The sequence below is a fragment of the Geotrypetes seraphini genome, chromosome 2 (assembly GCF_902459505.1).
Source record: "Geotrypetes seraphini chromosome 2, aGeoSer1.1, whole genome shotgun sequence".
Taxonomy (NCBI): Eukaryota; Metazoa; Chordata; class Amphibia; order Gymnophiona; family Dermophiidae; genus Geotrypetes; species Geotrypetes seraphini.
Window position 1 is genome coordinate 62,051,134 of NC_047085.1, and position 18,963 is coordinate 62,070,096.

Below are 18,963 nucleotides of genomic sequence, written 5' to 3' on the forward strand. Positions count from 1 at the left end.
GTCCGGGTGAAAACCGGACTTGTGCAACCTGAGTGTATGGGAAAAGGACTTTTATTTTTCATTATTGGAGCCTTTGTTATTTTATTATGATGTTTACAAAAGCACTGTGAAGGGCCACATATACACTTTACTGTTTTTTGCTATATTGAGTTTTCCATAAGGTACAGCGCAGAGGATTAGTGTGTTGGTTGTTCACAGAGAGCCCAGCCCTCCTCTCAGCTTACTGAACTTCTCTATGCAATCATCATAAGCAGCTTTTTTATTTCCTCGAATTTAGCATGTCCCCCATGGAAGATACAGAGGTTTTTACAGAGGAGCACATTATTAGACACATTAACATCCCCCCATATCCTCACCTCTCTAGCATGGGAGCACTAGGAACTGTTCCTGATTACAGATGTCACATGTGGAGTCACACTACAGCCTCACTGAGTTCCTGTGACAGACTCAGTGTGAAGCTTCTCTTCCTCCCCCCACTTCCCCCTCACACACTGCCTGGCTCATAGGATACTAAGGGGAAGACAGGCAGGCTAAACATCCACTCACAGGACTGCAGCCAGCACAGGAGGATGGGCCGCGGCCCACCGGGACAATGCCCGGTCCTCCCAATGGCCAGTCCGGCCCTGTTGCCAGGTGAGCTGCAAAGCAGACACCGGCACACTCGCCTCCTGCCGCGCCGCATATCTTAATTGCGGACTAGAGAGTTGCGCGGGGACAGAAATCCCACCCGTCCCCGCCAAAGTCTCACCCGTCCCCACCCGTCCCCGTGAGGAATCCCACCCATCTCCGTGAGGAATCCCTCCGTCCCCACCCGTCCCCGCGAGGAATGTCCTCCGTCCCCGCCCGTCCCTATAAACTTCAGAAATAGTTATTTCATTTAATTATGCTACTGAATTAAAGGCTCTGGTAGAAACCCATTTACAAATAAGCAAAAAGACTTTATTAATTTGGAAATATTAATTGGGAAGAATACACACTTTGTAAATGGGTTTCTACCAGAGCCTCTTTTGTTTATAAATTTTTATCAACACAACTAATATACTACTTTATCCTGAAGCAAAAAAAAAGAAAAAAAGAAATAGAATTCTTTTCCTACCTTTGTTGCCTGGTTTCTGCTTTCCTCATGTTCTCATTCAGTTCCTTCCATCCACTGTCTCTCTTCCTTCTGTGTCTTCCATTTGCTCTGTTACTGTGCCTCTCCTTTTCTCCCCCCTTCCAAATTGGTCTGGCACCCATCTTCTTCCCTCCGCTCCCCCCATAGTCTGGCATCTCTGTCTTCTTCCCTGCCAGCGTCTTCTCCCCACTTTCTCTTCCCCATTTCCTTTCAGCGTCCTTCTCCCCCCTCCCCATCTTCCCCATGTCCTGCCAGCGTCCTTCTCCCCCCCTCTGTCTTCCCCATGGCCTTTCAGCGTCCTTCTCCATCCCCTCCCCGTCTTCCCCATGGCCTTTCAGCGTCCTTTTCCACCCCCCATCTTCCCCATGTCCTTTCAGCATCCTTCTCCACCCCTTTGTCTTCCCCATGTGCTTTCAGCGTCCTTCTCCCCCCCATCTTCCCCATGTCCTGTCAGCGTCCTTCTCCCCCTTCTGTCTTCCACAAATGCTTTCAGTGTCCTTCCCCCCCACCCCGTCTTCCCCATGGCCTTTCAGCATCCTTCTCCACCCCTTTGTCTTCCCCAGTGCTTTCAGCGTCCTTCTCCCCCCTCCTTCTCTCCCGCCCCGGGTGCAGCACAACCGGCCAGGTCCCCTTACTTTTGTGGCGCTTCCATGACCGACAGACCGACAACAGCCCCGGTCTGACAAACCTCCCTGCCCTTAACCGCGAATCTAAATTTCCTTCTTACAGCTGCTGTAAGAAGGTAATTTAGATTCGCGGTTAAGGGCAGGGAGGTTTGTCGGACCAGGGCTGTTGTCGGTCGGTCGGGGAAACGCCACAAAAGTAAGGGGACCTGACCGGCTGTGCTGCACCCGGGGCGGGGCGGACCGCCCCCCTCCCTTGATAGCCACTCGAGCCGCAAGGCTACTCCTCCTTACCTACCCTGCCTGCAGCACAGAGCCGAACGGAAGTCTTCCCGACGTCAGCGCTGACATCGGGAAGACTTCCGTTCGGCTCTGTGCTGCAAGCAGAGCAGGTAGGGAGACAAGCCGCGCGACTTAGTACATCCAGCTCCGCAGGAACCCCGCGACCCTCGGAGGCGTCCCCACGGGATCCCCGTGACCCTAGGGGGCGTCCCCATGGGATCCCCGCGACCCTAGGGGGCGTCCCCACGGGATCCCCGCGACCCTAGGGGGCGTCCCCACGGGATCCCCGCGACCCTCGGAGGCGTCCCCACGGGATCCCCGTGACCCGTGCAGCTCTCTATTGCGGACCTTCCCGCGTGCCAGCTGCAAGGCCTTCGCGTGCCACAGCTGTTACGTGTGCCATAGGTTCGCCATCGCTGGCCTATATCATTTAAGGAACTCCAGGCAGCACTGAAGCCCCTCAGAGTTAGATCCGCTCCGGGTAGTGATGGTTTCACAGTGGAGTTTTTCAAATCTTTTCAAAATTTACTATTACCTCATCTTTTAAATTTATATCAATCACAACCGACTAAGGGTTGTATATCAGATACTATGGCAGAATCGTTAACCATTGTTTTGCCGAAGCCAAATAAAGATCCCATGTTGGTTTCAAACTACAGGCCTATTTCTTTAATTAATGTAGATGGGAAAATCCTGCCTAAATTATTGGCTCTAAGATTAGCCAAGGCTCTCCCTTATATGATTGGCATGCACCAAACGAGTTTCATTGCTCAAAGACATTCTTCAAATAATACCAGATTGGCATTTCATATGCTAAATTTTGCAAAAACAATGGATGATCCGGCTTTCTCTGTCTCTTTGGATGCAGAGAAGACCTTTGATCATGTAGAATGGACTTTCATGTATCAAGCAATGGATTGGTTTGGAATAGGATCCAGATTTATTCAAATGATTCAAACCTTCTATAGTTCCCCTTCTGCCAGATTATATATTAATAATACATTCTCAGAGCGTTTTTGTCTGAGAAGGGGAGTTAGACAAGGTTGTCCCTTGTCTCCTTTGCTTTTCAATATTGTTTTGGAGCCCTTGTTGCCCATTCAGCAGGCAAAGGAGATACAGGGAATTCCATATGCAGGTCGAGAATATAAGGTTTCGGCCTATGCAGATGATATTTTGCTTCATTTGAAAAATCCTGAATCTACCATCCCGCGTTTACTGGAATTGATTGATCGATTTGGCAAATTTTCTGGTTACAAAATAAATTGGAGCAAATCAGAGGTTCTTCTATTAAATGTGCATTGTGTAAAATGTCTGATCCATTCCCATTCCTTTGGAATGAAGAGGGAATAAAATATTTGGGTATTATGATTCAAAGAATTTTGGAAGATACTATGACAGTAAATGAAAAGTCTTTACTGCTGAAAGTCAAAGAAATGTGTGAGCATTGGAACCCACTACATCTGTCTTGGTGGGGGAGAGTCCAAACCATCAAAATGATGATTTTGCTTGTGGTTTGTTACCAAATGAGTACGTTATCGGTTTTATTTTCAAAGTTTCTTCTATAAAAAATTAAATGGGATTCTTACAAAATTTATTTGGCTGGGTAAAACTGCTAGAATAGCCTTAGTATCTCTGCAAAAACCACAATTGGTGGGGGGGGGGGGGTAAATTTTTATAGGTATCATCAAGCCTTCATTTTACATCAGGGTATGTACTGGATCCTTCCTGAACTCATGGAGAATCTGCTGGATTGGCTGATATTAGAGAATCATCTCATGTCTCCATTACGTTTGTGCCACATTTTGAGTATCAAGCTGCCCAGAATATACAAGGACATAAATATTCTTTTTTCTACCTGGAACACATTAAAATTCATTAATAATTTAACACCTACTCCAATACAACAATCCATGTGTCAATCTCTATGGATGAACTCCAAGATTCAAATTGGCGAGTCTAAGATCCTCTGGAAACATTGGCTGCAGGGAGGCATACATACTTTAGATGATGTGATCTCAAATGGGAAAATGCTAAATTTATTACAACTGCAACAATCATTCGGCATCTCAAAGTCTCAAGCTTATAAATGGTTGCAGTTGAAACAAGCCATTCAAAAGGGGTTCCCTGATTGGCGAAATTTTAAAAATCAGTATAGCTTGCCAGGCCTTTGCTTCCAGACAGATATGCTAGGGCATCAGGCCGCCAAGTGGTACAAATTGTTATCTGAATATTTGAATAAAAAAACCAAAAACGAGCCTAAAAGACATTTGGAGCATTGAGACAAAGCAACATATTTCTGCTACTGAATGGCCACGGATTTGGACTTGGAGAATGAGATGTACAGCATCAGCATCTATGAGACAAACTTGTTTTTTCTGTTGTATAGAATTTTTTGGACCCCAGTTCATTTGCAAAAGTTAGACAGTTCAAAATCTAATAGATGCTGGCACTGTCATCTTGATGTAGGGACACTGGATCACCCTATTGTCCCTTGATACTCAATTTTTGGAAGTCTATATGAGATAGAATTAATAAGATATTAGAAATTTCTATCCCAATGTATTATAACATAGTGTTATTTGGGACTTTATTACAAACTAAGAATCTAATTACTGCAAGCCAGAACAGATTACTTCTTATTATGACGGGAGTTGCTATGCAGTTGATTACAAAAAATTGGAAAAACTGGGATAGATTTAATTATAACTTTTGGTGGGAAACCCTGTGCCAAATTTATAGATATGAGCAAATGAATTTGGATCAACTGGGTCATTATATCAAGTTTACAGAAATTTGGGGTCCATTAATGAAATTTGTAAAAACTGATCACTAGCATAAGCCTTGGGTTTCTAAAAAAGGAGTTCACACACATCCAGGGAGGGTGGGAGGGAGGGAAGGGGGTGAAATGTACTTGTATTATTATTTGTTAGATATAAGTGCAGTTTTGTTGTACCAATTGTTTATATATATTATATTGCACTCTGTATTTGTTTCAAAATTAATAAAAAATATTAAACAAACAAAAAAAAGGGCTCCTCTGATTCTGGTATTGTTTGCACTCTTGGCCTGTAAACATTAATTTTGTTCACTAAGTGAATCCTCCTATTTACCCTTCACTATTGAGACCATTTAAACCTACTCTCTGTTTTCCAACTAGTTCTTAATCCATAATTGGATATTACCTCCTTTCCAATAACTTCCTAATTTCCTCAGAAGTCTTTCATAAGGTACTTTGTTAAATGCCTTTTGAAAATCCAAATACACATTATCAACTGGCTCACCTTTATCTACATTTTTATTCCACCCCTTCAATTGATGAGACAAGATTTCCCTCAACTAAATCCATGTTAGTTTTCTCTCATTAATCCATGCTTATGTACAAATATGTTCTGTCATTTTGTTCTTCATAATAGACTCTACTATTTTGCCTGTCACCGATGTCACACTCACCAGTCTATAATTTCCCAAATCACCCCTGGAACCCTTTTTAAAAAATCAGCGTCATGTTGGCCACTTTCCAGTCTTCCGGTACTATGCTGGATTTTAAAGAAAAATTATATATTACTAAGAATACCTCTGCAAGTTCATTTTTCAATTCTATCAGCACTCTGGGATGTATACCATTTGGTCCAGGCAATTTGCTACTGTTCAGTTTGTCAAATCGACCCATTACAGTGTAATAGAAATTTATTGGGTGTTTCTCTGATTCATCAGAATTGAATACCATTTCTGGCACTGGCAACTCTCCCGTATCTTCCTCGGTGAAGAATGAAGCAAATAATTAATTTAATCTCTCCACCAAGGTCTTGTCTTCCCTGAGAGCAGACTGTACTTGGATGACTATCTTATTCTGCACAATCAAAGTAGGCCTCATTAACATCTCTGCAAACAACAACTCTTCAAAATGTAGGCATCATCATCAATATGGAAGTCATTCTTAATCCCTAAACAATCTCTTCAGTTCATCAGAGCCTGCATAGACACTGTATAGATTCAGACTTTCTTTCCTTACGAATGAATAGAGTATCCAATCTTTGGTCTTTCATTTTCAGACTTCCCAAAGGTGCACAGCAAGTTACTGGGTCATATGGCAGCATGAACTCTGGTCCTCTCCTTAGCCAGCTCCACATGAGGCCTATTCGATGTGATCTCAAACTCCAGTGGACTAAATGCTCCCAATGTTTGTCACACAAAATCCTGATTACTCTTCAGATCATCTCTGCATCAGTAGTGGATATCTCTTAAGAATATGCAGGTGGGAACTTCTTTTCAGCATTTCAGTCCAGATCTCACACTAACCATAGATATGTCCCTCACAGAATGAAGAGCTGAACTCTTACATATGAGCAGCCAGGGTCTATGAAACAAAACTTCACATCATTCTTTTATAACTCTGTGCAATTTATTATGCAATTATTGCATTTCAGAATATTCTAACTGGAATGTCAACCCTGCTCAGGACAATCAAATAGCAATTTACTATAAACAAACAAGGGGGAATGGGTGCTCTGTACTACTGGTCTTCGTTAATTTTTAAGTGAGGGCCTTTTGGGGTCCAAAAGGGCTGAAAGAGAGCTGAGAAATTAAGCAGGGTAACTTACCAAACCCTGCCATTAGTTTGCCCAGGAATAATGACAATTGCACACATCATTTCCAATCAGTTATTTTTTATTAGCTTTGACATAAGCGTCTTTCATTAGGTAATGTGTAGAGGACATCATATAAAGTTAGGCATGTCAAAGTGCATCTCTCCTGGCAAATACGATCTCAAAAAAGTCTATACTGGTGCGTTCCTTTATACCTTCACACTGACCAGTATGACATCACTCTGCATCGACCAATCAGCCAACAGAGGCTGTCCTTAGGTTTTTTGAACAAAGAAATTCCTTTTACATAGTTATAAGCCCAAAGAAAAGTTTTAAAAATCACATCTTTGTTTACATCAATTTCTGAATATGCATAAAACATGATAATATACCCAAAGAAACTTCCTCTCCCCGTATTCTTTAAAAGTTTAAATCAAAACAGTTCTCTGACCCTTTTGCTTGAAACACTGACAGCCTGAGTTTTTTCTGTGCTTGAGCCCCCCTTAATGAGAATTTTTATACTGGGCCTCTCAAAGACTGTTATTTCCATGGTAACAGTGTCCCTGGCTTTAACTTAACCATTTCCATATGTTGCCTCTGGAATTTTCAAAGTGTAGAGAGAATTGCACAGCTTAAAGATCAGAGAGGTCAAACTACAGATGTTGCCTTTAGGCTCTCTTAAAGTTTCTTGAATCTTATATATGTAAAGCATTTGAAATTAAATACAAATCATTCTATCATACATTCTGCATTCCACACATCACACATTCGGGGCCCCAAACATTCATAGATCCATACTACATATTTCATTCATATTTAATACAAGAAAGCTTTTCTTCTATATACAGCATTGGAATGCCAGGCACATCTGTTTTCACTCAGGCCATGAGGTTTCATGATAATCCAGACAAAGAAAACTAGCAACCCAGACCTTTTCTAAGTGGGAAAATTTCAGTATTTTTTACACCAAGAAGAAGAGACACAAAGAAGAACAGAAAACAAGATGGAGTCAGATTAATACAAAATGGAGTCATTAATAATATGGAGTCATTAATATCTATATGTATTATTATTTATATAACTATATATGGTCCTGCCCCACCTAACACCTCACACAAATAGTGAATTCCCATTTTCCTATGCTATATATCGGTTTCCTGGTCTTTTGTTTATTATCCTGACTCTTTCCAAATAAATAAAGGCAAAACATTTTCAGTATCAGGGCACCTCCAGCACAGACCTCTTCATTTCAGAGTGGAACAACAAATTTCTTCCTCCCCCCAGTTCTGTTCTACAATACACTGTTTGTTCACAGATGTATTCATACTATCATGGAAATACAGCCTTATTTACACCTTCCCACCAATTCCTCTCCTTCACATAGTGATCCACAATATTATTCAAGTCATGGAAGACATGATACTCATAGTTCCCAGCCATCAGCCTTGGTACACTTGACTCTATGTCCTGATGACAGACCTTTCACTTCTACTGAGGTTCTATCCAGCATTACTCACTCAACAAGAGTGGAAAATAATGTACCTCAGCATCAAGTCTCTAGTCCTTATATACTAGAGACTCAAAGGTCAACTCTAATTCTCCTTCCCATTCAAGAAGTTATAATGACATCACAAAAGCCTTCTACTCAGAAGTCTTATAATTTCAAATGGAAACAATTCAGCATGTGGCGCACAAACCAAACTTATTACCCCCTTTCTTCCTCAGTTTCTATACTTCAGTTTTTGATTCACCTATACGATTCAAGCCTCTAGACTTTATCAGTTTGAATATACTTGGCAATAAGCCAAGATCTTATTTTCTCTTGTGATTCATTTTAGTAAAGGTTTATGGAATATTAGAACTCCTAATCAATTGCTGACCCCTGATTGAGACTTCAGTTTAATTCTTTCATCGCTTTTGTCTCCTCTCTTTGAACCTATGGGCTCAGTGGACTTAAAATTTCTCACTTGGAAGACTACTTCTAGTGGCCATCATGTCAGCATGTAGAACAAGTGAAATTTAAGCTTTAGTCCATACCCTCCATATACCTATTTCTTTCCTATCAAGGTAGTACTTCAAATGCATCTGAAAATTTTACCTAAAGTTGTATTGTCTTTCCACTTGAATCAGGAGATTTGTCTACCAGTGCTCTTCTCAAAGCCTTATTCTTATCCAGAAGAACAGCACTTATAAATATTAGACAGTTGACAAGCCCTGTTTGAACAATGCGAATCATACACAGAATTTCTATAATTCTTTGCAACTGTCAACATTCTCTACGTATCTCTATATCTAAACATATTTTATCTAATTGGATTGCAGATAGTATATTTTTCTATTATCATCAAGCTAAAAAGAGATTTTGTCCTTACCTTGATAGTTTATTTTCCAGGAAATAGGTGAGTCATTCCAGACATGTGGGTTATCTCCCAATGGCCGTGTGCCATATGCAGAAGAAATCCACCACAGATTATTTCTCTGTGACTCTCCTCCACTTTACTGGGAGCTCTAGCACCACCCAAGCACCAAGAGTACCAAAGTACCAAGAGCTCCAATACAGGAAGTGAAATAGGAACACTGATGGGAACAATCCCAAGAATCAACTGTTCTGCTCAAAGAAGCAACATGTAAAACACAAAACCAAACAGTGAAGAAAAGCATCAGGAGCCTATATACATAATTCTTCCCAGCCCATAGGGCTGATTGACATCCAAGAATTAATTTGATGAAGCATAAACAGAATCAGACAGTAGGCAGGTGCAGGAAGGACAGGGCGGGAGCCTAGAATGACTCAACTATCTACTGGAAAATATATCATCAAGGTAAGGACATAATCTCTTTTTCCAGTGCAGTAGATAAGTCATTCTAGACAAGTGGGAGGTACAAAAGTAGTCCCAAAAATCTAGGGCAGGCTGACTGCGCCAACCCTCAAGACCAAAGACAGAGTCCTGTTTTGCTGCCACATCCACTCTGTAAAATTTGGCAAACGTATGCATAGTGGACAAAGTAGCTGCCCTTCAAATCTCCTCAGGGGAGATCGCCCTAGCCTCAGTCCACGAGGAGGCCATACTCCTGGTAGAATGTGCCTTAACAGAAACAGGAGATTGCCTACCACAAAGAATGTAGACTGATGAAATGGACTTATGGATTCATATAGAAATAGTGACTATTGATGCAGGGGTGCCCCACTTAGAAGAATGAGTCAGCACATAAAGACGATAAGAGAGCCAAAACTCATTTGCGACTCCTAGATAATGCAGAAGAACTCTGCGCACATCCAACTTCTTCAAAATGTGATCCTGTTTCCTAGAACCAGTAGGCTGAAAAACAAGCATATTCGCAGAAGGGAAAAACTGTAAGTAGTGCTAGAGCTCCCAGTGAAGTAGAGGAGAGTCCCAGAAAAAAATCTGGAGTGGATTCCTTCTGCATATAGCACATGGCCATTAGGACATAACAAACCCACATGTCTAGAATGACTTAACTATTGCACTGGAAAGAATATTTCCCTCATCACATTGCAGCCTATCATCTAAGGTCAAAGTCTGCCTCTATAGTTCATCTTCCATTGCTAGACATCTGCAAACCAGCAACATGGACTTTTCCACATGCTTTTTTAAAGTGTTACTGTCTAGTTAAGGAGTCCTTAAATTCAGTTGTCGAGGTCCACAACCCAGCTTGGTTTTAAGGATTTCCACAAGGAATATGTAAGAGATCTATTTGTATTCATTGTTTCCACTGCATGAAGAAAGATCTCAAACATATTCATTATGGAGTTCTTGAAAACCAGGCTGGGTTGTGGACCTTGATAAATGGATCTTAGGACCCTTGGTCTACAAAATGCAGCCAGATCTGCCAGAAAATATGGCCAAGCAGTTCTTAAAAATATATTTGCATAATCAAAACCTCCTCCACTTTTCAATACACAGGATGCCTAGGTGTTCTCATTATGATTGCAACCCTCTGCTTGGAAAGCACCAAGTGTTAACTATGTTAATGGTAAGCACACTGGAGAAAAATACTTAGGAGGCAATATTTAGTCCACAACAATTTGCATTTGTTTAAATTATAACCACTGTGGGCTAGTGGCATAGCTAGGGGGGGTGGGGGGGCTGACCCCTCACTTTTGGTTTGGGATCCCTCTATTCTCATAGCTGGTAGGGATACTACCTGAAGACATTGCCTACATCGTCACTTAAAGGAGCAGAAATGCTTCAAACGCTAATGTCAGCTCTCTTCCACGTGCTCAGTTCAACTCTAGCTGAGAATGTATGGGAGAGTCAGGATTAGTTGTGGAAGGAGGATGTTTAGAATATTGGGATCCCCCCCCTTTCATTTTTTTTAGAACCCTCCAAAATGGACTTCTGGCTACACCTCTGCTGTGGGCTTATTTAGACCTGGATATTCAGTGCCAGGCCTAATCTGGCTACTGACAAACATAACAGTTCTAAGTAGTTTACAAAGAAATTTAAAAGAACTGTACAAACACAGTAGATTACAAACTCATTTATAAAACATCAACTAAGTCTTCAGCATCTTTCTAAAAACCCGATAGGAACTGGAACCTAATATAAACAGGATATTCACTGCCAGTACCTAGATAACTAACTGGGCCTAGTTAGGACTACATTATATGCAGTCCTGCTTGCCCATTTATTTATCCATCAGCCTGTCCCAGATAACTTAGAAAAATAAAACAGAAAAATGAATTCAGATAAAGAGAACATAAGAACTGCCATATGGGGACAGACCTATCTAGTGTGCCTACCTATACCATCTGCTATCCCTTCCTTTCTCTTAGAGATCCAATATACTTGTCCTAAGCTTTCTTGTGTGGCATAGTGGTTAAAGCTACATCCTTAGCACCCTGAGGTTGTGGATTCAAACCCTGTACCTCTTCTTATGACCCTTGGCATATCATTTAATTTTCCACTGCTCCAGGTACATTAGGTAGACTGTCAGCCCACCGGGACAGTTAGGGAAAATGCTTGAGTACCTGATTTGTAACCCATTCTGAGCTCATTTGGGAGGATGGGCAAAAAAAATCAAATAAATAAACTTTTCATAATGTTTAAAACTTCTAGCATCTGGGTCTGCCCTGCCTCCATTCAGGCAGTAACCAGATAGTGCCATGGCGGTCAAAGCTGATATTTAGCAACACTCTTAGTTAAGTGTCATTGAATATCAGTACCTGAGTTGTACAGTGCTATTTAAATGGGAAGGAGATTATTGTGTCCTATTAAAAAGTGCTGAATATCGATTCCTAAATTTTTCCAAATTCTCATCTTTAAAAATATTTATTTACTTAATCAAAATTGATGGGAAAATTTGTGTGAATTTAGCATTCAAATACCAACACTCTATAAGTATAATACCGTTTTCAATTGAAAACGGCATTATACTTATAAAATATTTATTTTAACACAAGCATCTGGCTTATAGAATGTCAGGAATATATTGGTGTCAACTTCATATGTACTTAGCAAGTAATTCTGAGACATAAGATCTAATTCTAAAAATTGTAATTTAATTTCACTGTTTTTCACAAGTATAATGCAATGAATTAGAAAACGTTCAGCTGTTGTAATTGGTCTGAAAAAACTGAAATGTTTGCACTGTGAATAAAGGTTAAAATACCTCGCCTAAAAATTCACTTTCTTCTTCCCGAACTCTGGCTTGATCCCAAAGTGTAATTTCCAACATCCTTTCGCGAAATTCTCTCCGATGAACCGGAGAATAAATGAATGTTTGGTTCCATTTGGGTTCCAAAGTCTTTTTTACTGTTTTTGTTCTTCTTTTGTTTTTATCACTGTAATAGATAAACAAATGTTAAAGCCTATCCCTCCTGTGTACTATACAATTTTTTTAAAACTAACATCGATCATTATCATTTTAATGGATAAAATGCATTACATAAAAATACTTTTAAAAAAATTTTTTACACATAAATGTAAACATAGTGGGGTCAATATATAAGTCCCACTGACCAGATCAGACTGAGATAATTCTGCTGAAGATCTGGTCAGACTGCCTCAGCACTATCCAGTCAGTGCTAGGATGGTCTAGGGGCAGAGTATGGGAAGAGCTGGTAATTGCCCACTTAGCAGCAATAATCAGTGTGATAACCAGGAAACTAAGGGCTAGATTCACTAACCCCCAATTCAATTTCCGATCCGTTCCCGACTGCATGCAGGCTGATGAATTCACAAAAGGCTTGCACGCAAATGAGGACGATCGTTCACTCGCCCCCCACCCACGGCACCAATCGGTAGAGAGTGATCCTGGAGCATGCGCAGACCCTAACAGTAGTGACAGGAGAAGCAGCCTCCTATCACTTCTGTCAGGGCTTCTGCCGGCTTTTTTTTTTAATAGGCCGCAAAATATCAGACCTATTTAAAAAATCAAGAAAAAAAAAGCCTCCCGACCGGCACGGCCAACCCCCCGTCTGGCACGGCCCGACCCAACACCCCGTTAAAAGTTGGGAGCAGGAGGGGTGCTCAGTCCCTCCTGCTCCTTAGGCCTCCCTCCTGTGACCGGCATGGCCCGACACCATCCGTACCTGAGAGTTGGGAGCAGGAGGGGTGCTCAGTCCCTCCTGCCCTGTAGGCCTCCCACCCCCCTGGCCCGGCCCCCCCGTACCTCCAAGTTGGGAGAAGAAGGGGTGCTTAATCCATCCTGCTCCTCCAGGTCCAGCAATGCATCTGCCTGGGCCTTAGGCCCCGCCCCGGTGCATCATGTGATGCACAGAGAGGAGCCTAAGGCCCTGATTGGCTCAAGTGCCTTGGGTTCCTCCCCCCTTGGGAAGGGCCTGAGGCACCTGAGCCAATCAGGGACTTCCTTAGGGCTGAGCCTAAGGAAGTCCCTGATTGGCTCAGGCGCCTCAGGCCCCTCCCGAGGGGGGAGGAACCCGAGGTGCCTGAGCCAATCAGGGCTTTAGGCTCCTCCCTGTACATCACATGATGCATCGGGGTAGGGCCTAAGGCCTAGGCAGATGCATCGCTGGACCCGGAGCAGGAGAGACTGAGCACCCCTCCTGCTCCCAACTTGGAGGTACGGGAGGGCCAGGCCGAGGAAGGGCCCAGCTGGGCTGGTTGGGGGGGATAGGAGGCCTATGGAGCAGGAGGGATTGAGCACCCCTCCTGCTCCCAACTTTTAGGTACGGGCGGTGTCGGGTCGGGCCCGGGGTAGGCCGTGCCGGTTGCAGGAGGGAGGCCTTTGGAGCAGGAGGGACTGAGCACCCCTCCTGCTTCCAACTTTTAACGGGGTGTTGGGTCAGGCCATGTCAGTCAGGGGTCCTTTTACTAAGGCACACTAACCGATTTAGCGCATGCTAAATCGATTAGCATGCACTAAATCGGTTAGCATGCTTTAGTAAAAGGACTTCTTTATCAGGTTTGTTATCCAGGTACTGATCTGAATATTGCTGGTGAACAGATAAGTGGCACTATACTGAATATTCAATGCTTGTATAAGGGTACAGCCTGGTGCTGAATATCCAGGTATAAAAAGCCCCCAACAGTCAGTGTTCACAGTCTGAATATTGACTTGGGTAATTGCCTTCTTGGAACTGTCCCACAACAAACAACTTATTCTCGTCCATGAACTAGTAAAAGTTGTTTCATTCAATGTGATAAGATGACTAATTAGGTTAGGGATAATTTTATAAAAAAGAGACACTTATAAAATTGTCTGGGGTATATGCACATAAAAGCATGTGCTGCTAATTGACCTGTTGAGTAAATGTAAGCATTCAAAGGGGAGGAGTTTGGGAGAGGCTTGCATTAATCACAGATTTCATAAAATATATAGAAACCCAGAAACATTATGGCAGATAAAGGTCAAATGGCCCATTCAGTCTGCTAATCCGCAGTAACCATTATCTTTTCCATGCATAGGCATGTTTAAAAAGTTGAGTGTAACTTTGTGTAATCTTTCAATACAATACAACTTCTTATATCCCGCAATATTCAACAGGGAATCATTTCGGCTTACAGCAAGATGGTTATAATGACAACTAGGGGGCTCATTTTCAAAACACAAAGACGTCCAAAAAATGGCATACATCAGCACTTCAACATTTTTCTCACCAAAACGTCAATTGCTGATTTTCAAAACTGGTTTCTAGACGTCTTGCTAGACTTTCTTTTTCCGCTGAGCATCCACAGTTTAAGGGGGCATGTTGGAGGCATGTTATGGGTGGGCTTTGGGCGTGCTTAGCATTTGGACACCTTGCGGTGATAATTGAACATTTCCCACTTGACATCCAGGATGCCATTTAGATGTCCAGAGCTAGACCTGTTTTAGAAGCATCTAAGTGCCACAAAAGTACCCAAACTGACCAGATGACCACTAGAAAGATAAAGTCATGACACCCCCCCACACACACACTCCCCCCAGTGATCACTGACCCACTCCCACCCCCCAAATATCTGAATAAAACAGTACATACCTGTGTCTTGAACAGTAACATCTAGTATGGAAAAGCCTAGTAGAGCAGCAAGCAGGTACCTAGAGTAACATTGTGGGCAGGGTAGTAAACCATAGAGAGGGGTACCCAGGTCCATATCGCACTCTACCCACTACATTTATGATAGAAAGTGTGAGCCCATCAATACCCACAAAAATCCTACTGTGCTGCCATATAAGTGACATCTACAGCCATAAGTGCTATTGAGTTGGTAGACAGGTGGGCATAGTGGATTTTGGGGGAGTTCTGGAGGGCTCATCATATATTATAAGGGGGTTATGGTGAAATGTGTACCTCACATGCTTTATGTGAAGTTCACAGCTGTGCCCTCTAAGCTGCCCCACTGCTCTGCTGGTATGTCTATGTGGCCAGTGTAGTATAAATGGTAGCCCCGCCTACATCCAAATGACTTGGGTTTGGACATTTTGAACCTGGATGTTTTTGTGGTTGAAAGACAAAAAAGTTAGGCATCCTAAGGCTGGACATTCTGATAGCCAAGAAGTCTAAATTGGCTATTTTAGAAAAAAAAGATGAATGTCTAGCAGTTTCGAAAATGGATATTTTCGGCATCCAGATTTTGGATACACTTCTCAGGATGTCCATATCGGACTTAGATGCAGTATTGAAAATGCACCTCTATAGGCAAAACACACACTTATGCATAAATCTGCTGTATAATTTAGTTCAAAATTGGAGAATAGTGTACAGTGCAGAATATAAAATAAAAAAAACTATACAAGGGAGATGAGATTCAAGATGGTAATGGCAAGGTGACGGCGTCTCCGTTTTAGTCTGGCAGCAGATTCCTAAAAACCTGACTTTTTTGAAATGCCCCATTATTATTTAGACTTTAATTTCTATGAATGAATAGAATGAAAATGATATAAAATTGCTTGCTTGTTTTTATGTGCGTGCGCTGAAGGGAAGTGGAGAGAAAATGGGCTGAGGACGCTGAAGGGAAATGGAAAAGAGAGAGTGGGGAGAAGACGCTGATTTATAAATTGACAATTGTACAGAATATTGTTTCTTTTTATACTTTAATCTAATAAGTTCAGTATAAAACTATTTGAGACTTGTGTGGATGAGATCAGGTGGTTTGCGGGAATGTGGACCGAGCTCACGGGGACGGGGCGGGGATGGAGACATATCTGTTCCCCGGGTCATTCTCTAGGCTCTGCCACGAATCGATTTCGACTATATGCGGGCGAGCGGGGCATCAGTTGGGTTGACATAGCCGTCATAGCGCAAGCGGGCACGGGGTATGGCTCTCAAAAAAAATCTTAATCATTGTACTGCTGATTTTGGCCCTTTTGACTAATGAGTTTGTCTACCACTGCATTAGAGGATGATTGACTGGTTTCAATCTTTATATCTGACACAATCATATTTTCGCCATTAACATCATATGTATAAGATCTACAAGCCTACCAAACAGTACAGAATGGTGACTAAAAGAATGCCAACTAATATATAACAGCATAAATGAAGGCAAAAAAAATTATATATAAAAACAACTTATCATATATTTTTTCAAGCTATAGACATAAATGATAAATTACATCAAAAGAGTGTTAATTATAGATATACATATATATAAAGAGAGACATATAGATATAACAGATATAACAAGCCAGCATGGATTCTGTAAGGGAAGGTCATGCTTAACGAACCTTCTGTACTTCTTCGAGGGAATAAGCAGTAGGGTGGACAATGGGGAACCTATAGACATCATTTACCTCGATTTTCAAAAGGCTTTCGACAAGGTGCCACATGAAAGGCTGCTTAGGAAGCTGTGGAACCACGGGGTGGGAGGGGATGTACACAGATGGATCGAGCACTGGTTGTCGGGTAGACTGCAGAGGGTCGGAGTGAAGGGCCAATATTCTGACTGGCGGGGAGTCACGAGCGGTGTGCCACAGGGATCGGTGCTGGGGCCGTTACTCTTCAACATATTTATCAATGACCTGGAAAAGGAGGCAAAGTGCGAGGTTATAAAATTTGCAGATGATACCAAACTGTGCGGCAGTTAGGTCCAGGGAGGAGTGTGAGGACCTACAAAGGGACCTGGACAAACTGGAAGACTGGGCAAACAAATGGCAAATGCGCTTTAACGTGGAAAAATGCAAGGTCATGCATATAGGGAAAAAGAACCCGTTGTTCAACTACAAATTGGGGGGGGGGGCATTGTTGGGAGACAGCAGTCTTGAGAGAGACTTGGATGTGCTGGTGGATGCATCACTGAAGCCATCTGCACAGTGCGCAGCAGCCTCGAAAAAAGCCAACAGGATGCTGGGCATCATAAAGAGGGGCATAACAACCAGGACGCGGGAAGTCATCATGCCATTGTATCGAGCGATGGTGCGTCCACATCTGGAATACTGCGTTCAATATTGGTCGCCGTACCTCAAGAAGGACATGGCAGTACTTGAGAGAGTCCAAAGGAGAGCAACGAAACTGGTAAGAGGGCTGGAACACTGCCCATACGCCGAGAGGTTGGATAGGCTGGGGCTCTTCTCTCTGGAAAAAAGGAGGCTCAGGGGAGATATGATAGAGACCTTCAAGATCATGAGGGGCATAGAGAGGGTGGATAGGGACAGATTCTTCAGGCTGAAGGGGACAACAGGTACGAGGGGGCATTCGGAGAAACTGAAGGGAGACAGGTTCAAAAAAAATGCAAGGAAGTTTTTTTTTACATAAAGGGTCGTGGACACTTGGAATGCGCTACCGGAGGAAGTGATCAGGCAGAGTACGGTACAGGGATTCAAACAGGGATTGGACGGATTTCTGAGGGAGAAAGGGATTGTGGGATACTGAGAGAGGTGCTGGGATGTAACACAAGTATAGAAAGCTAACCAGGTAATAAGTATAGAAACCCAATCAGGTCGTGCATGTGCAAGACCGGAGGGTTAGGACTTCGATGGGAAGATAGGACTTCAATGAGAAACCAAGGTGGCAAGGGAGCCCCTTCTGGTGATTCAGACAGGTCGTGACCTGTTTGGGCCGCCGCGGGAGCGGACTGCTGGGCAGGATGGACCTATGGTCTGACCCGGCGGAGGCACTGCTTATGTTCTTATGTTCTTATCAACATTTAGATTAAAATTAAATCCGGGCAAATCAAAATTCTTTCTAGCTAGTTCTAATGAAAACATTACTGAAACAACTTTACTTCTAAACGGTCAATCTTATTCGATATCTCCTATGCTGAAAATTTTAGGGGTTATTTAAAATTGGTCCTTATCTTTTAAGACCCATACAGATTCTCTGGTTAAGAGATGTTTTATTGTCCTCTGAAAACTGCGTCCTTTTTGGAAATATTCTGATTTTATATCATTTAAAATCCTGCTTCAATCTTCAATCCTTTCAATATTGGATTATTGTAATGTTATTTATCTGGGATTGTATAAAATAACTACTAGCCGACTAAAAATCATACAAAATACAGCTATTCATTTGATTTTTAATCTGAAAAAACACAATCATATCAGTGTATATTATCAAAAGTTTCACTGGCTACTATTTGAGGCTAGAGTACTATTTAAATTTGGATGCATTTGTTTTATAGTTTTATTTGGCTTAGCACCGGCTTACCTTGTTTCTCATTTTACTTTTTTTTTCTAAGAAAAATATTTGTAGATCTAGTTGGTTTTATTTTCCTTCAGCAAATGCATGTCGTTACAAAATTTTTTTAGATAGGACCTTAGCATTCCAAGCAGGATTAATGAATTCATGTTTGAATCTTCTTGTTTCTCCATTTCTTACTATCAATTTTGAAAAGATCTTAAAACCCACTTATTTAAACAATATACATTATTGATTTTTATATTATCATGTAGTTATAATGTACTTTTAATCCTTTTATCTATACTTATTTTAGTTTATATTGTGTCTTCCTTA

General features: G+C 42.0%; 1 protein-coding gene across 2 annotated transcripts in view; it reads right to left on the minus strand.

Annotated features, from left to right (window-relative positions):
- The window catches only part of RIMS2 (regulating synaptic membrane exocytosis 2), a 1,127,809-nt gene that overhangs the window by 372,304 nt on the left and 736,542 nt on the right, over window positions 1-18,963 (minus strand). For both annotated transcript variants that reach the window (XM_033933083.1, XM_033933078.1), the window contains one exon: window positions 12,240-12,411. In XM_033933083.1, the coding sequence (XP_033788974.1) occupies window positions 12,240-12,411 (172 nt within the window). The remainder of the gene's footprint in view (window positions 1-12,239; window positions 12,412-18,963) is intronic.